Raw genomic sequence first — 22133 nt, 5'->3', positions numbered from 1 at the left:
ACAAAAATGACAAAAATGACAAAAATGACAAAAATGACAAAAATGACAAAAATGACAAAAATGACAAAAATGACAAAAATTACAAAAATTACAAAAATTACAAAAATTACAAAAATTACAAAAATTACAAAAAATACAAAAATTACAAAAATGACAAAATCTACAAAAATTACAAAAATGACATAAATGACAAAAATGACAAAAATGACAAAAATGACAAAAATGACAAAAATGACAAAAATGACAAAAATGACAAAAATGACAAAAATGACAAAATGACAAAAATGACAAAAATGACAAAAATGACAAAAATGACAAAAATGACAAAAATGACAAAAATGACAAAAATGACAAAAATGACAAAAATTACAAAAATTACAAAAATTACAAAAATTACAAAAATTACAAAAATTACAAAAATTACAAAAATTACAAAAATTACAAAAATTACAAAAATTACAAAAATTACAAAAATTACAAAAATGACAAAAATTACAAAAATTACAAAAATTACAAAAATTACAAAAATTACAAAAATTACAAAAATTACAAAAATTACAAAAATTTTCAAAAATTACAAAAATTACAAAAATTACAAAAATTACAAAAATTACAAAAATTACAAAAATGACAAAAATGACAAAAATGACAAAAATGACAAAAATGACAAAAATGACAAAAATGACAAAAATGACAAAAATGACAAAAATGACAAAAATGACAAAAATGACAAAAATGACAAAAATGACAAAAATGACAAAAATGACAAAAATGACAAAAATGACAAAAATGACAAAAATGACAAAAATGACAAAAATGACAAAAATGACAAAAATGACAAAAATGACAAAAATGACAAAAATGACAAAAATGACAAAAATGACAAAAGTGACAAAAATGACAAAAATGACAAAAATGACAAAAATGACAAAAATGACAAAAATGACAAAAATGACAAAAATGACAAAAATGACAAAAATGACAAAAATGACAAAAATGACAAAAATGACAAAAATGACAAAAATGACAAAAATGACAAAAATGACAAAAATGACAAAAATGACAAAAATGACAAAAATGACAAAAATGACAAAAATGACAAAAATGACAAAAATGACAAAAATGACAAAAATTACAAAAATGACAAAAATGACAAAAATGACAAAAATGACAAAAATGACAAAAATGACAAAAATGACAAAAATGACAAAAATGACAAAAATGACAAAAATGACAAAAATGACAAAAATGACAAAAATGACAAAAATGACAAAAATGACAAAAATGACAAAAATGACAAAAATGACAAAAATGACAAAAATGACAAAAATGACAAAAATGACAAAAATGACAAAAATGACAAAAATGACAAAAATGACAAAAATGACAAAAATGACAAAAATGACAAAAATGACAAAAATGACAAAAATGAAAAAAATGACAAAAATGACAAAAATGACAAAAATGACAAAAATGACAAAAATGACAAAAATGACAAAAATGACAAAAATGACAAAAATGACAAAAATGACAAAAATGACAAAAATGACAAAAATGACAAAAATGACAAAAATGACAAAAATGACAAAAATGACAAAAATGACAAAAATGACAAAAATGACAAAAATGACAAAAATGACAAAAATGACAAAAATGACAAAAATGACAAAAATGACAAAAATGACAAAAATGACAAAAATGACACAAATGACAAAAATGACAAAAATGACAAAAATGACAAAAATGACAAAAATGACAAAAATGACAAAAATGACAAAAATGACAAAAATGACAAAAATGACAAAAATGACAAAAATGACAAAAATGACAAAAATGACAAAAATGACAAAAATGACAAAAATGACAAAAATGACAAAAATGACAAAAATGACAAAAATGACAAAAATGACAAAAATGACAAAAATGACAAAAATGACAAAAAATGACAAAAATGACAAAAATGACAAAAATGACAAAAATGACAAAAATGACAAAAATGACAAAAATGACAAAAATGACAAAAATGACAAAAATGACAAAAATGACAAAAATGACAAAAATGACAAAAATGACAAAAATGACAAAAATGACAAAAATGACAAAAATGACAAAAATGACAAAAATGACAAAAATGACAAAAATGACAAAAATGACAAAAATGACAAAAATGACAAAAATGACAAAAATGACAAAAATGACAAAAATGACAAAAATGACAAAAAAGACAAAAATGACAAAAATGACAAAAATGACAAAAATGACAAAAATGACAAAAATGACAAAAATGACAAAAATGACAAAAATGACAAAAATGACAAAAATGACAAAAATGACAAAAATGACAAAAATGACAAAAATGACAAAAATGACAAAAATGACAAAAATGACAAAAATGACAAAAATGACAAAAATGACAAAAATGACAAAAATGACAAAAATGACAAAAATGACAAAAATGACAAAAATGACAAAAATGACAAAAATGACAAAAATGACAAAAATGACAAAAATGACAAAAATGACCAAAATGACAAAATGACCAAAATGACCAAAATGACAAAAATGACAAAAATGACAAAAATGACAAAAATGACAAAAATGACAAAAATGGCAAAAATGACAAAAATGACAAAAATGACAAAAATGACAAAAATGACAAAAATGACAAAAATGACAAAAATGACAAAAATGACAAAAATGACAAAAATGACAAAAATGACAAAAATGACAAAAATGACAAAAATGACAAAAATGACAAAAATGACAAAAATGACAAAAATGACAAAAATGACAAAAATGACAAAAATGACAAAAATGACAAAAATGACAAAAATGACAAAAATGACAAAAATGACAAAAATGACAAAAATGACAAAAATGACAAAAATGACAAAAATGACAAAAATGACAAAAATGACAAAAATGACAAAAATGACAAAAATGACAAAAATGACAAAAATGACAAAAATGACAAAAATGACAAAAATGACAAAAATGACAAAAATGACAAAAATGACAAAAATGACAAAAATGACAAAAATGACAAAAATGACAAAAATGACAAAAATGACAAAAATGAAAAAAATGACAAAAATGACAAAAATGACAAAAATGACAAAAATGACAAAAATGACAAAAATGACAAAAATGACAAAAATGACAAAAATGACAAAAATGACAAAAATGACAAAAATGACAAAAATGACAAAAATGACAAAAATGACAAAAATGACAAAAATGACAAAAATGACAAAAATGACAAAAATGACAAAAATGACAAAAATGACAAAAATGACAAAAATGACAAAAATGACAAAAATGACAAAAATGACAAAAATGACAAAAATGACAAAAATGACAAAAATGACAAAAATGCCAAAAATGACAAAAATGACAAAAATGACAAAAATGACAAAAATGACAAAAATGACAAAAATGACAAAAATGACAAAAATGACAAAAATGACAAAAATGACAAAAATTACAAAAATGACAAAAATGACAAAAATGACAAAAATGACAAAAATGACAAAAATGACAAAAATGACAAAAATGACAAAAATGACAAAAATGACAAAAATGACAAAAATGACAAAAATGACAAAAATGACAAAAATGACCAAAATGACAAAAATGACAAAAATGACAAAAATGACAAAAATGACAAAAATGACAAAAATGACAAAAATGACAAAAATGACAAAAATGACAAAAATGACAAAAATGACAAAAATGACAAAAATGACAAAAATGACAAAAATGACAAAAATGACAAACATGACAAAAATGAAAAAAATGACAAAAATGACAAAAATGACAAAAATGACAAAAATGACAAAAATGACAAAAATGACAAAAATGACAAAAATGACAAAAATGACAAAAATGACAAAAATGACAAAAATGACAAAAATGACAAAAATGACAAAAATGACAAAAATGACAAAAATGACAAAAATGACAAAAATGACAAAAATGACAAAAATGACAAAAATGACAAAAATGACAAAAATGACAAAAATGACAAAAATGACAAAAATGACAAAAATGACAAAAATGACAAAAATGACAAAAATGACAAAAATGACAAAAATGACAAAAATGACAAAAATGACAAAAATGACAAAAATGACAAAAATGACAAAAATGACAAAAATGACAAAAATGACAAAAATGACAAAAATGACAAAAATGACAAAAATGACAAAAATGACAAAAATGACAAAAATGACAAAAATGACAAAAATGACAAAAATGACAAAAATGACAAAAATGACAAAAATGACAAAAATGACAAAAATGACAAAAATGACAAAAATGACAAAAATGACAAAAATGACAAAAATGACAAAAATGACAAAAATGACAAAAATGACAAAAATGACAAAAATGACAAAAATGACAAAAATGACAAAAATGACAAAAATGACAAAAATGACAAAAATGACAAAAATGACAAAAATGACAAAAATGACAAAAATGACAAAAATGACAAAAATGACAAAAATGACAAAAATGACAAAAATGACAAAAATGACAAAAATGACAAAAATGACAAAAATGACAAAAATGACAAAAATAACAAAAATGACAAAATTCACAAATATTACAAAAATGACAAAAATGACAAAAATGACAAAAATAACAAAAATAACAAAAATGACAAAAATGACAAAAATGACAAAAATGACAAAAATGACAAAAATGACAAAAATGACAAAAATGACAAAAATGACAAAAATGACAAAAATGACAAAAATGACAAAAATGACAAAAATGACAAAAATGACAAAAATAACAAAAATATCAAAAATGACAAAAATGACAAAAATGACAAAAATGACAAAAATGACAAAAAATGACAAAAATGACAAAAATGACAAAAATGACAAAAATGACAAAAATGACAAAAATGACAAAAATGACAAAAATGACAAAAATGACAAAAATGACAAAAATGACAAAAAAGACAAAAATGACAAAAATGACAAAAATGACAAAAATGACAAAAATGACAAAAATGACAAAAATGACAAAAATGACAAAAATGACAAAAATGACAAAAATGACAAAAATGACAAAAATGACAAAAATGACAAAAATGACAAAAATGACAAAAATGACAAAAATGACAAAAATGACAAAAATGACAAAAATGACAAAAATGACAAAAATGACAAAAATGACAAAAATGACAAAAATGACAAAAATGACAAAAATGACAAAAATGACAAAAATGACAAAAATGACAAAAATGACAAAAATGACAAGAATGACAAAAATGACAAGAATAAAAAAAATGACAAAAATGACAAAAATGACATAACTGACAAACAATTAAATAATTTCAAACTAGGATTCAAGTTTCGAATCTTTCATTTTTCAACGTTCCTTGATTCATTGTTCAGGAAATTGTAATATTGGTTTCAGACTCAATTTGAGTGTACGATGTGAGAGGTCAATCAGGAATGTATAGTTGAATCTATTATATTTATAGTTGAATGCATTAAATAAATCATACAATTGTAGTGGATTCCATCTTATTGACAGTTGAATCAATCATTTCATTACAGATGAATCTATCATAAATCTAGTTAAATGTGAGAAGCCAACTAGGAATATATAATTGAATCCATTATAGTTATAGTTGAATGCCTAAAATCAATCATACAATTGTAGTTGAATCTTTCATATATACAGTTAAATCAATTATACCATTACAGTTGAATCATTTATATTCATAATTGATTGCCTCAGGTCAATCATCAGTTTCTTGAATGATGTAATCTTGTAATTAGTTGTAATCTTATCTATTCCATTTTTTTAAAATTGTAGGAAATATTTTTTTCTCAACGTTGTATTTTTGAAACAAGAACATCCACCAAGATCTGAATCAACGTTTGAATGAAGGATAATAAATTGATTCAAAATCAGCACGAGAAATGCTGTTCCCCTGTGTAATATTCAGTATAAAGGATTAAGTAGCAAAAACATATTAAATTATAACAGTGTTTAGATTGTATAACATAAGGTTGTCAGATGCCGGATTTCACTGGACTGGCCCGCTTAGTTGACATAAAATTTGGGAAAAGTCCGATACGGAACGGTTGCCCGGTTTCCGTTTGGAAAAGCCAGGATTTTGCCCAGATTCAATTTATTTGTATAATGTAACAAAAAACTAAAAATGACATAATCATAACATGTTTTTGGAAGCCTGAAATATAATTTAAAATATGCTGATGTGGTTTGCAGAAATATAAAAAATATTTCATGTGTATTCATTTTGATTTTTACTGAATTATTCTGTGTTTTCAACCAATTTCGCCAGGATATTTCCCGGATTTTGGGTTGAACATTTTAGAATGAAATGCTCAGATTTTGCCCGGTTTAACGATAAAATAACCCGGATTTTCCCGGCCTGGATACGCCTGGAAACAAATTCTAGCAATCTTAGTATAACACAATATAGACGCAAAGGGTGTTTTTTTTTCAACAGAAAACTTATCATGTCTATAAATCGCGATATCAGCAAAATAGCATTTTTAAGAAATATTCTTTCAATAAACATGGTGTTGAAAGATTCGAAAAAAATTTAGTATTCATACCGATTTTTGGAATTTTCATACCGAATACCGATTTTTCGGGCTTGATTATACCGATATTAATTTGGTATCGCTGGTGGTGATAGAGAAACAAGAGAGATAAATGTGAGGCAAGAGTTCATGCTAGATATACATAATTTTGGTTAAACAAATCTTCCTATAATACACTGCTTATAACAATATTTGAAATTAAAAAAAAAAAACAAATAATTTCTTCAAAACGTTTCAAGTCTTTGTGTGATGTAATGAATTTGATATTATAAATTAAAACTCAAACGGTTGAAATGAATTGATTCAAATTCAATGCTTTCAAATCAATCCAAACCTACTAGTTCGTAATTCAAAACTATATTCTTAAAAAATATACTTTTGTATTCTGTCTGAGTTCCTCAAACATCAGCAAGACACTCACGAGAATCCCTCAAGCGCTTTTCCTCACTGTCTCACCTTTACTCACTTACTTATTTTCTGCTCGACTCATCCCCAAACTCAAAAACGCTCAACCGTCTCATTTCGAGCGGTTCTCGAGTGCACAATTTCCCAACGTCAATGCTCGTGCTCGCCATTCTCTGGGGTTGGAAAATCTTCGTTCAATCCAGCTGAGTTTCCCGAATGGGCTACGAAACCTATTAAGTGTCGAGGAGCCTGTCAAAATTGAAAGCTTTTCATTCGGAAAACAGTCAGTTTCGATCGGGCGTTCGATGTCGGTGGATGTTGCTAGGAGTTAGTTCCTGTTTTTCGTTTTGGCGCGCCTCCAAAACGCGGTCAAATCGGCCGTCGAAGTTTTTGTGTTGTTTTCGAGGAGTTCAGAATAGTGTTGCTGGTAGAAGAAAAAAAAACTCCGGTGAGCAGAAGATTTTCCGGAATAGTAGCCTCAGTTGACCCTTTTTCCGGATCGAAAAGAAATCGGAGGGAAGCAAAAAGTTTCCCGAAATGTAGAACAACTACACAGCACAGAGGGTAGCAAAAAACAAGTAAAAGGTGAACCGGATAGTTTTGTTGACTTTCTTCATTCGTTCGTTGAGCAACGAAGTTGTAGGACAAAAACTTGCTTCCGGAAACTCTGGAAACTGGCCCTGGATACTTACAATTTGGCGACCGTGACAAACTCTGCTTCCTTGGAGCAGAATCCTACAACAAACGCTCGCGGAGAGGACACATTTAATTAAAGCTAATGAAGGATCTCTTCTGCCGAAGCACTGTAACATGAGAAGAAAGTCTGGTTAGGTTAGGGGATTTCAGGGGAGGAAAACCGGTGTGTGGTGTAGGTGGTCTTAAGTGAATGAACACCTGAGCTGGCAAATGGAGGAGCCACTTGATGAGAGACATTTTTTCCCATCTATTCAAACCATTTGAGGAATCTGTGGGTGGAATGTGAAACTTTATAGCGCCCACCCATAGTAGGAATTGAATCGACCATGGACACCGGAAACTGAATCCATCCAGGTGGTTCCGTAAACCTCACTCTCCCCTACTACATGGGACTCGTCTCGCAATTCGGACGACGACAACGAAAGTCGTCGTCATCGTTGTTTGCCTTTGTGATTAGTTTTGGGTAACACAGTTTATTCGCTTCCGCTTTTTGCTTCGGTACCTGTTTCGACGATTCGATGCCGTTTGAATGACTCAACTGTGCTGAGTATGAGAACTAAATTCAACTCTTCTCTAAGTGCACGAACAACGAGCTATCCTATACTAAACTGGATCCTGAAATCCGTTACAATCTCAGTGAAACGTGAAAGGATTTGGGATTAGTGGGTGTCGAACAGACTAGGTTTTTGCCTGTCAACAAACGGGCGACTCTCAATGGAATTGTTTGGGCCGCGTGTGGGCTGAGGAAGGCTTAGTTGGTGAATGAACTGCCCTTACTGGGATATAAGAATGAATGATGCCAACTGTGTCGGTGTGGTGTTGAAGTAGATTTGTTTCAATCAACTTGAACTAAGCCAGAGCGAGTTTGTTGACTTAAATAGAATCCTCGATAGTACATTGAATGAAAGAGTTTTGCTTTGATAAAAGACAAAATAACAACTATTGAAACTGAATCGTTTAATGTATGTTATTTGTAGAATATGTGATGTAGGTAGGGCTAGATTAAGCCATCGACGGCCCGGAGCGATTTCTGTGATTTTTTTTTCATATGCTGTCCCAGAGAACACATATTTTTTTAAACATTCAAGAAACCGTGAAAAGTTTGTTAAATTGCCTTTAAAAAACCATTTTGCCTGATATCTTCAAACAACAATTTTTAATTCATTACCTGCAAAAATTTCGGAAGAATTAATTATTAGATTAGAGATGTTAAACGACAAAATTCAATTCACAATTTTTTAAATAACAGAATCACCACCCAAAAAACCTTGGGTGAGAAATTTTTTTTAAAGATATTTAAACTCTTTTCATTTAATTATCAAACACTTGGTATGAGCTTCATCGAAAGCAGAATGAATGTTACCCTCAGGACTGTTTGGAAGTTACATTAAGATTTCAGCCAAAGAATCTTAGAAGAATAAAAAAAATTAAAAATAAATCAACACAGTTAAAGCCAAAATAAAGGAAAAATACAAGGAGATACAGACAGTTAATCAGTGAAATTCTAAACCTTATACCGGAGTTTGTTCAGACTCACAATTAAAAGTCAAACATTTAACTATCAAATTCCAAATGCAATTCAAATACAAAATTCAGAATCAAAATAACAACAAGGGAAAGCAGGAATTGTGAAATTTATAGTTCAAATTCAAATGTCCATTTCACTTTCGTTTCTCCAAAACATTAAAAATATCGTGTTCATGTAGAGTGTTGACATTTTTAAATATAATTCGGATTAAAACTTAAAATTAAATATTATTTTTATTTATTTACATAGTATTCCGTCTCACGACATAACTTGACGAACATAATTCCTAAAATTCACTCGGTTCATAGCAACCGTTCTCCAATTTCTCGGGCACCCCACGTTCGCCAGATCACGCTCCACTTGGTCTAACCACCTCGCTCGTTGCGCCCCCGCTCGTCTTGTTCCTACCGGATTCGTAGCGAACACCTGTTTTGCAGGACAGTCGTCCGGCATTCTCGCAACATGTCCCGCCCAGCGTATCCGGCCAGCCTTCACCACCTTCTGGATACTGGGTTCGCCGTAGAGGCGCGCGAGCTCGTGGTTCATCCTTCGCCTCCACACTCCGTTCTCCTGTACGCCGCCAAAGATGGTTCTTAACACTCGTCGCTCGAATACTCCGAGTGTACGCAGGTCCTCCTCGAGCAATATCCATGTCTCGTGCCCGTAGAGAACAACCGGTCTAATGAGCGTCATATACAGGTTACACTTCGTGCGAGGGCTAAGTCTTCTCGACCGCAGTTGCTTGTGGAGTCCATAGTAGGCACGACTTCCGCTGATAATTCGCCTCCGGATCTCACGGCTGGTGTCATTGTCTGCGGTCACCAGTGAGCCGAGATAGACAAAGTCTAAAATTAAATATATGTTATTTGTTTATTAAATAAAATGTTAAAATGAAGCATTTGAGTAAAGCACTTCTGAATATGATAAAAGTAAAAAACAATTGTTCAAAACGGAAATGAAATTTTCAAGACACAGAATCATTGATCTCGAAAAATATGAGATTAAAAATAAAAAAATATCCATGATTAGAGGAAGCCCAATGAAATTTGCAACTATAAGAGCGTTTTTTTTTTGATAATAAATGATTACCATTCTCTTGATGTGCTGAAGTCAGAGTATGTCCTTTGGAAGAGATTAATTTTTAGAAAAAAGTCATCAGAATCAAAAGTATGAAATTAGTTTGAAAATTTTCTACGAGAATTTCAAATCTAAGATTCAAATTGGAATAAATATTCAATAGTGGAACTAAATTTTGTCGGTTGATGCTATTTAATCAACTACAGTTTTTTTTTTCAAAATTTAAAAGGGTGCAGAGTGTATAAATCAATGCAAATTTCAATAATAAACGAAAAACTAATATTAATTTTGTACTATTTATACTTATACTTATACTAACAAAGTGAACCCCAATGCCTTTACAATGAAAATTTAAGTGGTTTAGTTACTAAATTTTAGTGGTTTAGTTACTTTTTTATAGATTTTTGTTTTTGAATTATCACACTGCTTAGATTTGTCGGCATTCTATTTTGATAAATTTGAGATCAAATGGCCAGATGTTGCCTGGTATAGTTAAAATTTGTGCTTATTTGTTCAGCCAAAAAAAAAAAAAAAATAATGCGGGAAAAGTTCTGCAGTGCTACAGGGCCCCCTAAATTTATATAAGTTTTAAACAATTCGATATATAATTTCAAGGGGCCCCCTCACCTTTTATAAAAAACTTTTTTATTCGGTTTTTCATTTTCTTTCCTAGTTTTCAAGTTTTATTAAAATAATGTTCAAACTTTAAATTTCCTCCTGGGCCCTCTAAGCGGGGGAGGACTCAGGCAATTGCCTCCTCCCTCCTAATACGACCTCGGAAAAATTCAATTATTTCAGTTTATCCGTATAGAAGAAAAAACAGGCGCAGGTTCAAACAACACTACCTTTAGACAAACTTGTATTATTTTGTTCGTTTGAATATGAGAAAATAAGTAAAGGGAAATATTATACATTAAATCTTGTTACTAAAAATATAACACGGATATTTTCTTGTTGATTGCTACAAGTCAGTCTTTGATATTCAGTTTTATTTGATTTAAATAATGCAAATTAAAGTCAAAACTTTAGCTTTAAAGCTTTAAAGTTGAACAAAATAAAATAAATAAAAAAAATTTAAAGACGACAAAAACTGAGTTTTCACAGTGATTAGACTTCAGGATTTGAATATAAATGCAAAACCGTAAAACTGTTGGTCTTTAGAAACTCAGAGAATAACGCAAAAAAATCAATTCAATGGTAAAAACTAATCAATTGGAATAAATTACACAAAAACTTGTATGCAACAAAGTTTCATACTACTTCATTGCAAAAAACCTATAAATCAAGTAATTTTTTTCGATAAATTCAATCAAACCAAAAATATTAAAGGTGATAAAACTCTCACCTTCCACAATTTGTTTATTGCTCTTGTAATCTTTCGGGTGTTTAAACTTTTCGAAAATTCTATAAAATACATCAAAGTTTGTTTATTCCCCCCTTCGGGATTTTTAGGAATTTCGAAGGGGTTGAGGGGGGATGACAAAAGAACAAATTCCGGCTATCCATCTTTGGCTTTCTATTAATATATACATTAAACATTAGCTTTGGATAGATTTTTTCCAAACTAGCAATCAATATAATTAGTGTTTTCTTTTAAAAACACTTAAAATTCGAAGAAAAATAACTTGATGATGTTTTCGATCTTCGATCTATCTAAGATCTACAACTTTTGTGAAGACAACAAGTCTCTGAACTAATTATTGAGATAAATCATTTTTTATCTTCCCTTCCAGGTGGATAAATTAATTTTTTTTCTCTCAAAAATATGAAAGATAATCAAAAAATATGAAAATGTTGTGGAGGCATTAAATGTCTATGGTTTTCCATTTGTCTGGAATTAATTTTGATCGTTTAGAAGGTTCCGAACCCGAGAAGAAATATATGCCATTACAAATTTACATGACCATAACAATGAAACCTTTCAAGCTCATTAATCCTATTGAATATTTGAATCATTATTTTATCAATTTCTAGCCATTAGCCTTATGTCCAAGCATGTCAATGATTAAAAAGTCATTCAAAATATTCATGATTTTCTTTAAATCAACGACCTCTACACATTACTAAAAATATCTGTTAATTAGCATCACATGTGATGTAATTTGTATTTTAACATGTCAATATCTCGTTAAGTGTGTTGAAATATTAAAAGAATTCAAATTCGATATCAAATAAAACATTCCATGTCGTAAAATTTTAAGAGATTTCAGTTCTGTTCAAAATTTGGTGTGGCTTAAAAAAATTGTAAAATTACATCACATAAATAGTGTAACGAAAAAGAAGCATCACATATGATTGAATTTTCAGTGCGAATTGAAGATTACACGTCTGTAAAGTTCAACAGACGTGTAAAATTTGTAGGACATGTAAAATATTTTGAACGCGTAATATATAAATCGCACTGAAAATTCTGCTATAAGGGAGATAAGGGCATAATGGCCACCTTAAGAAGGACGCTCATTTAACCATAAAAAACAGCTATAATTTGTGAGTAACTTCATTGTTTCGTGTTCAGACACAAGAAAAATCTACTTCCCAACGAGCTTAAACTTGAAAAAGTAGATAAAAACGTTTAAAAATACATTTTAATTTTTTTTTTTGCGTGAAGCTGAAAATCAGTCACTGTAGGGCAGGCATGTCAAACTCGTTTAAGTGTGCGGGCCGCATTAAAAATCTTTCATTTCATAAAATTATATTATTTCCTCTGGTAGCAAAAAAAAATCTTTTTAAATATTTTGTGGGAGGAAAGCCAGCGTACTTCTTTGTAGTAGGGAATTTTGTGATAATTTAAGACGAGGCTACGCGGGCCGCATTGACCAAGGCCCCCCAGTTTGACATGCCTGCTGTAGGGGCATAATGAGAACCTTCACTGGGACAGTATAAGCATCATTAATCGGAGCACGATGAGCATTTTCTACCGTAGAATCTAACAGCGAATTCAACTCAATAAAGTCAACAGAATTATAGAGCTATAGCTTGACTTGTTTCATCTGACGATTTGGCCTATTGGTTAGGTGTCTGAGAAGTAATCAGTGGACTCGAGTTCGAATCCTGGTCGAGGTGATTTTTTTCATTTACCATTCAGGGAGGGTTCTCATTATGCCCCTACAGTTACTGAACCTTTGGAAAAAAAAATTAATTCATTTTCCACGTTTTTATTTCCTTTTTTCAAGTTTAATCCGATAGGAAGTAAACTTTTTTTATTGTCTGAACACGAAACAATGAAGTACCTCACAATTTATAGCTGTTTTATAAAGTAAAATTAACGTCCTTCTCAAGGTGGCCAATAAGCTCTTATCTCCCCTACATCATGTTGCAGTGTGTATCTTATAGATTAAGATGATTTAACGATCATAAGAACTTATTTTCCGGTGCTCAAAAATTATAGAATTTGAGAACTTTGTTGGTTCTTCTTAAATATTTCTGTAAAGATGATAAGAAGATCTCTTTTTTTGCTGAAAAATTAATACCATAGACACTACAAAACTGTTACTAGTGAATATTTAAAAAAAAAAACGTACTTTCGTGGAAAAGAGGAGTGCTTACTATGCCCCGGGTGCTCGTTATTCCCTTATCTCTCCTCTGTGATGCTTCTTTTTATTTACATCATATGTGATGTAAATATACTTCAAATAATCGCGATCCAAGTATTCAAGTTTTTTAAATGTGTAAATTTACATTTATTAATCGCGTTCTACGTCATGTAATATAAAAGATTTTCAATTTCATTGTTGTTTAGGATTCACTTTTTTTTTGCGGTGCAGATTTGCAACAGTGTTTTCTTGGAGCATCAAGTCGAACCTGCTTGTTACCAGTCGATCGTTTGTTGTGTGTTCGTGAAACGATACTGCTACATATCGTTCCATGCAAAAATCAAGTAATATTATAGCAAATTCACCCGAATGAGGAAACGCATGGTTTTTATCAAGGCTGCGTTATTATAAAGAAAGTTATACAACGCATTTGGACAAATTTTACATTACATAAAATTTAACATGAAATATAAATCCCAGTTTTTAATTATTTGAGGTACTTGGAGCCAAAAAGGTTTAAGTTTAAGTGCAGAAAAGATGATTTCGAGTAAACACGCTTTTTTTTTAGAATAATTATTTTAGAAACTTGACATCTGAATACAAGTTGTATAAATATTGATTTTAAACAAGTTTGTCGAAAACAAAAAAAAGCTAAAACCTTGAATAGAGAAGTTAGAAATTATATCTCACTTGTTGGGGGATTAATAAGAAAATAAAATGTTTTTTTTATTATAGAGCTGGCTATACTTACAAACTTCTACAAAGATATCAATAACCTAAAATGTGAACTGAAAAAGTTATAAGCAACGGTCACATTTTTCGAATTTTTGACCACTGTGCAACGTTTCGATCCTTACTGGATCTTCATTAAGGGCTAAAATTTATTGCTAATTTAGCGAAAATCGATTTCAAATTTTGTTGTTTCTAACCGATAAAGTGTCGTTTTCGTGTTAAGTTTGATTCTGCTTCTGCTTAAAGTTTGGTAAGACTTACTGTTGACGAATTTTCGTAGAATATTGGATGCTTTACAATTTTCCAAAACCAAAACAATTCTCAGTGCATAGTTGTGATGCAGAAAATTGTATAACACCCAATATTCAACAGACAAAAGAATATTCTACGAAAATCCGTCAAAAGTTTGTCTCACCAAACTTTAAAACACCAAATTATAACCAACATAATCCAACACAGAAACCCAATGCAGTTCAAGATAAGCCGAATTTAACCCAACAAGAAAACACCACTTTATCGGTAAGAATCAACAAAATTTGAAAGCGATTTTCACCAAATTAGCTACAAATTTAAGCCCTTAAGGATCGAAAAGTAGAAGTAAAAAACAGTCGTTTTTACTTTTAAAATCCAAGACCGCCGTAAGCCGTTAAAAATCTTTGAAAAAAGATTAAGGTGTTACGAAAAAAAAAAACCTCTTCGAAAATATTTTAAAGTGATTGAAGAAAGTGATCAAAGTTCCCCCAGTTGATGGTTATCTAATTAGTTATATAAATAATTTTATCATGATCATGTTTATATGTTTACAGAATTAAGATTTTTTTGTTATTATAAATCTAGTATAAAACAACACCATTTGCTGACAAATCACATCGAAGGCGATGACTCGAAGTTTAAATAATTCAGATTGCTTTCTAAAAGTAATCTAGCGCAGTTTGCAGGCATTGTTTCTGATGTTTCAGCATTTTAAAAAGCTTATGGTATGCTTAAGTTTTTTGTAAACATTTTTGCTGCTTGAAATCAAATTGAAATATTTCTAGTTTTAATGCCTTTTAATACAATAGAAGTATAAACAAGTAGGTACCATTTCTAATAAAATCTTCATTGTTGTAGCATATCATGTTGTAATCTTTCCAAATAAGTTTCTTGCTGCTTGATATGAAACCAGTTAAGAATATGAATATCGCTTTATTTGGTTTGCAAGCAAACTAAAACAATAACTGAGGGGTCTCTCGAGTATCACCATCATATGAATTTGTGCGAATCCCATCAGCTAGCTAGTGAGAAAAACAGAGGAGAAACCCAACCTCTTGCCCATCAAATCAAATATGAAAAGCTTAACATAAACATAATGCTCCAATTGCAATCAGAGGAGCACTCCACCCACGTCGTCCCCAAACCGGTTATGGGTTTGTTTTGTTTAGTCTCCCTACAAACTCCCTACCAACCGGACCAGGAACAGGAAGTGTATTGCAGTGATTCACTCGGAAGCAGTGTATGTTTAAGTGTATAGTATCTTACTCTTTGGTTTAGCTGGGATGGGAAGACAATTCTTGTATGAGAGTGGTGGGGAAAGCTCATGTAAAACGATTCCCCGCACAGCAAATGTTGGGACTGAGACGGGCGAATGAATGAACTGTACTGGACTGTTCCGTGATTCCGATGTTTCGTGGACGCTGTGTGGTGAAGCATAATGTTTGATCTAGGGGGGATGTGGAGGACAAAAAGCGTGCCAAAAAAGGTGGTCGGAAAAAACGATTCCTGGAAGTGAAACACGATTTATTTTAATACTCGCCTCACACCTTGAAAAAATTTCAGTAGTCTGCTCTTCTTACATTTTTCAGAGGCGGCTAGCTTCCATTCGGAAAAGCTTTAAAAGTGTTTGCGGTGGAATAATCAAAATAAGAAGAACGCGCTCTCTGGTGGCCAACCAGGAGTAGTAGGTAGTAGCGAGCGAGTGATTTTACGGTCTGTCTGGCAGCAAAGTGGGTGGAATTGGTGTGGCTTCCGGTAGGCCAGCCAAGGGTTGCGAAAAAAAAGCAACAACAAAAAAATCGAAAGAGTCTAAGCCGGAAAGTGTGGGAATGGAGCACCGGAAACGGCTTCTGTAACTCCGTTGATGTTCGGCGAAGGAATCCGGATCTGAAGATGATGTGTAGCTGTGTAGACTCGAGTTCGAGAGAGTTGTGTTGAATTTAGATATCGCAAAATCGGTTTGATTTGTCTTGACGCCTGGTACAAGTGAGAAGTGGGGGAAAACGGTGTCGAAGAAGAAAAAATATCACTTTGACGCAAGTTAGTCTTCAGCAAAGTTGAAAAAACCAAACGAAGAAGGACGCCCTTCCCGGAACGAAACGATGCTGGTGGAAATTGTTTTTCTAGTGCTTCTTCGTATCATTCTGCTGACAGGTGAGTGGAAATAATACTTAGATATACCTACCTTACATCTCTTTCCCTTATCATCATCGTAGACGGTTTTGGTTGTCGGATCATTTCACAAACGATTTGAAATGGACCGTCAGCTTGAATCTTATTACTTACCGCATTTTGATAGATTTGCTTTGGGAATGGGTTTTTTTGCTCTGCGTGGTTCTAGAATTTCAATGCATTTAGCTATTCAAAGCAGAACTTTTGTTAAAAGTATTACATTCAATCAATAACAAACTTTTTTTTTACTTTAATATCTATTTTAATAAGATTTTGGGTCCTGAATTCGAATCGTTTGCCAGATTTTGTCTATCAGCTCTTATTTTCGTGATATGGCGCGTGTAAATTTCGAAATTTATCGACTGTGAGTAAAATCGATCATGGATAACTGATGAACTAACAAATCTACAACAAAAACTGATTTTGAATCTTTTTATGGAGGATTCACATTTTGCCTAGATATAATAGATTCAGAAGAAAATTGCTTTGAAAAAATTAAATTCTACAATTCATAGAAATTTAAAAATTACAACTATTTTTGATACCGCTGAATAAAGTCTTCGACCATTTGATGCTAAAAATTATAATTCATTTAAAAAGTTTGTTGAAGACTGAAAAACAATTGGACTTACGGTTAAAGAAATATCAATTTGAGTTAAAATTTCTGCAAAATTGGGAAATATAAAACATTTAAAATCTTCTATTATTTTTTTTCTCTGAAATCGAACTTATTACACATGATCTTCGGGAAAGTTGATAATTGAATTAAAACTTGTAATTTCCAAATCTTTTTTACCTTTAACAGTTTTGACTAAAAATTGCACAATTTGAAAAAAAATTAATTCTTGCCCGTTTTCCAAAGTTATTTTGAAAAAGGAGTCTAAATCAGTTAAGTTCACTGCACCTCTAAAAAATGTAAATTTGTATGCTTTGTGTAATAGAAGTTTTCGTTGGGAAGTTTTACATTACATGAATTAATATTGAAATTGTACGACGGAGGCCAGGCCATCATCTATTTAAAAAGTTATGCTCGTGTTATGCAGAAATGTTGAAATAATTTATAATCAGATAACTACTCAATGACGATTGCCGTAAACTGAAATTACATTGATAATCGGGGCAATATTGATCACACTAAAATTTTCTTAGAAAAAACATCAAGCTCATACTTAAACAGAAACAGCGGTGAATCCGTGCCCCCATGGTGGATAACCAACATACAACATACAAACATACAAATGAATGGTGCTTGGGACTAGCAAACCATTCTCAGTGAACAGAACTGATGTTCTCTCTCTTTTTTTATCGCAAATAACAGCGCCGGCCACGTCTTAGTAGTCAATAGATAGGTTGGAAGAAAGAGAATAGAATCAATGATGAATATTGTGCTTTAGGACCGAGGTCACCTCTGCATTCTAGCGTAAAAAAAAAATTGGTTTTCAGGTTTGGGCACAAGGATATAGTTAAGAGAAACTTTTGACAAGTATGAAATAATATTTCGCATTATATTCTACTATTCTCCTATTGCAAGAAATGATAAAGACAGTTTCAGCTTAAGTTCATCGAATTTAAAAATAAAAACTAGCTAATATTCTTATTATAACATCCTCATAATTTTTACTGAAATTTCTTGTCATTCAATTTGCTAATAGACATTGATATTCTGACGAATCAACAAATGGAAATTATTTGGCAAACATATTCTTTGATTAAGTTCCCCAGCTAATCTAAAAGAAACCCTGAACCACCTATGGGTAGATGGGTAGATTCACGATGACATATTTTTCTTTTGTGGTGACAGTTCGCACGTCCTGTTAACAAAATTTTATGAACGAGAAATGGGATGCGGGGAAATTGTTCGTGAAGCTGCACGGTCAAGAAAAATAACTCAAAACTCAGTTTCAGGATAGCAAAAAAAAGTTCTATTTTGAGAACTAAATTTAGTGCATTTTTTGGTTTTTAACGGTAATCTCTCCAGGAATGAAAAGAAAGTTGAGAATTCTAAAAAAAATTTCAGAAAGACGGTTTGTTTTTTTAAATGTTTTAACATGTTTATCAAACACTGTTTTCAGCACATTTCTTCTGGAGCAACCAGCTTTGCATTGAATATCCAGAATATATATATCCAGCGCTTAAAATCACATCGAATGCATGGTCGTACCGAATTGATTGAAGTTTTTTGTATTGTTTTGACCGGAAGCTGAAAACAAATGCACATACTTGTACGACACCACTATTCAGGGACAGAAGAATCCAATATAGGAAAATTCTCCGGTAAACAAACTGAAAGAAAAGGCGGATTTATTCTAAATTTTTTCAATATGTTATTTTTTCGAGGAATAAAAATAACGTCTAGGTAAGTTTAACTTCTATGTTTAAATCCATTTATTCCAATATTTATGTTGTCAGCTGGATAAACAAACAAAATGATGGATTTTTCATTATTTCTCAACATTTCCTAACAACTAATTTCCATTTTCATTTTTTAATCCCAAAATTGGGCTGAGAGAGAAGTATTGCTAAAAACGTGTGAACGAGATTTAGATGAGGACCCAAATATTTGCTTTATTTCCTCAGCCTGTGTAATTGGAAAATAAGAAATCAAAAGAGGAATCGCGAAGTGTCGAATACAGTGAGGTCATATATACGCTTATATACGTTTTCTGTACATTGCATAAACAAAGAAAATTTAAGGAGAAGTAGGCGTTGATCTGCTGGCATCGCACGTGTTTTTTTAATCGTTCCAGTGAAAATAAACAATAATTTCATAATTTCTATATGAATTTTGTGAGAAATCTTTAAAAAATGTGTTAAACGCCTAGACGGATGTGTGTTGAATGATTTAAAACCAAAAATCGGTGATCTTGTGGTTTTGGTTCACCTGCTGTCTCAATTTTGTATTAGAGAATGTGTTGAACAGCCTGTTTGTTCTACTGGAGGAAGCTTCAGCCGGGCAAGAAGAAAATAAAGTTTTGTGGGCCTAGAATTCGTATCCTATTAATTAGAAGTTCTGGATTTTGTTGGTCAAATTAATAAAATGCTATTAAGCGAAGAAATATGATGCGCTCATGTGATTCGTTATGATGCGGCTGAAATAGTTGGGGCAGTAGTTTATTTTTGGAATTGTGTTTGGTGATGTTGTGGGGAAGTAAATTTGTCGGGAAGTTAACTTAAATAAGAAGCACTCTAATCCCAAAAAGTGATTCATAAGCACTTGCTGGATTATTAAGCAACAGTGACTGGAAGGTGCAGGGATGGTCACCATTAGTACAACAGGACCATCAAATACAAATCAATCCATGCTGCCTCCTTCCCTCATCGCCTATGAATGGACTTTGGTGAGATTTTATTTTAATCAATTTAAACCTATTTCGTCAATCCTATTTGTCATGTAGGATTTCCCACTTAAACATCCCTTCCAAAACCTTTCTGAAACCGCTTTATGGGTCGTATGAGTTCTCTGCACCTGAAAAGTTATTTTTGCTGTTTCAGATAATCCCTTCTATGATAACATTGACTTGTCACGGTGTGCATCATGGTACCACACTGATCTTCAAAAGCAGCACTTGAATTGAATATTGAATCCAGATACTCATTTTGGCATCTTGCGTTGTCCTTGATTATCAGTTTTACCTCGTGTATCAGCCAATGCAAGATGTGTGTGGTCACCCTGCTATGCTATGCTATTGCATCAACAAAGAAAATAGAGCATTGATCTGGCGTTCCACGCAAAAAGTCCCATGTAACTTTTGGGTAATTTTCACTTTTTTACTGGAATCTGCCTCTTATAGTGTAAACTTTCGAATGAAAACATAAACAAGCATACTTTGTTCTGAACTTATGCCAAATTTTCCTCAATATGGTTGTCTCTATGTTTGATGTTTCTCGGCATAAATGTCGCACTAGGCAAAATTCTAGGAAAATTGATTTTTAGGCTTGCTTCTGAGATAAATTTATTTTCATTTAAGCTGTCAAATATATTGTTATCCAATGTTGATGACGCGAGAAAAGTGGGTGGGAGAGAAGGAAGAGCCCTTAAGGCGTTTTTCTTTTAAATTGATTTTATGACCTTCTGATGAAAAAAATATCTTCAAAAGAAATGATTAGGCTCCTTTTCGGTTGAATTTTTCAAGGAAATAGTTTGATAAATAAAATAAAATTTGCAAATCAGACATAGGGGAGGAGCGGGCTATATGCGCCTATTATGCAGAACACTGATTTAATCAAATATCACATCAAATATGTGTACAAAAACTATATACACGTGTGCAGGCATCTGTTTTCTATACATTGGAGTAATTTTTATGTTAAAATTTTCTTCTGTTTCCAAGAAAACGATTTTATTAAAAGTGTTGTCTAAAATTCCAAACCTCAAACCGTGCGGGCTAAATGCGCCTATTTGTGTTTTGAACAAAATTTTTGTTATTTGGGCAATATTTCCGTATAATTTCATTGAAACTGCTAGAATGTAATAATTTCCGTACGATAAAGCTGAAGTTTGATAAAAATCTATGAATATTATAATTTTATGGAATAAAACAAAAGTTAGGGTTGCCATACTATGGAGGCAGTTCATCCATGAGAAAAACTTTATCACATCTGTTTTTGGATCTTCAATTCTCTCTTAAGATGTTAAACAGAGCTTAGATTTGAAGGTTCAATGATAAAAATCATTTATTTATTCTATTTAACCTGATATTTTAGGATGGAGGCATTTTACAAACATGATGGGGGCATACAAAAACACTCTATTATTCCACTTTATAATCATTATTAAACCTCCACAAAAGCTGAAATATGTTTAATTTCTTAAGTTCATTTGAGTAAGAAACAAAAACCATCCTAGTTTTTGTTTTAAGCTTCTTTACGTATAATTTTTAAAAGTCGAAATATTACATCAAAATGTATCAAAACCTCGTATGATTTTTTTAATTTTTTTGAGTTTGTAAATTCATAAAATTCTTTCTTGCCTTATGTTCTAAGCGTATCACCCTCAAAATACATTGGTCAGATAAGCTGTCTATTCAGCCATTTCATCAAACAGCCGTAGGGTCATTTAACCCGATAGGCCCATTTAGGAAACCTTTCCCCTAATACGAGGTATTGAAAGGAAGAAAAAGCAGAGTCATGTAACAATTTTGCGTA

General features: G+C 31.1%; 1 protein-coding gene across 2 annotated transcripts in view; it reads left to right on the top strand.

The window, feature by feature from the left end:
- The first annotated feature begins 7297 nt into the window (after positions 1-7297).
- LOC129755943 (uncharacterized) overlaps positions 7298-22133 on the top strand; it is a 53468-nt gene continuing 38632 nt past the window's right edge. The window contains exons 1-2 of one of the 2 annotated variants that reach the window (XM_055752657.1): positions 7298-7446; positions 16406-16970. In XM_055752657.1, the coding sequence (XP_055608632.1) occupies positions 16919-16970 (52 nt within the window). In that variant the 5' untranslated portion in view covers positions 7298-7446; positions 16406-16918. Of the gene's footprint in view, positions 7584-16405; positions 16971-22133 lie in introns of both variants that reach the window. The other variant, XM_055752659.1, reaches the window with a different exon arrangement.

The sequence above is a fragment of the Uranotaenia lowii genome, chromosome 3 (genome assembly GCF_029784155.1).
Source record: "Uranotaenia lowii strain MFRU-FL chromosome 3, ASM2978415v1, whole genome shotgun sequence".
Classification (NCBI taxonomy): domain Eukaryota; kingdom Metazoa; phylum Arthropoda; class Insecta; order Diptera; family Culicidae; genus Uranotaenia; species Uranotaenia lowii.
This window is presented reverse-complemented; position numbering and strand designations above follow the sequence as displayed.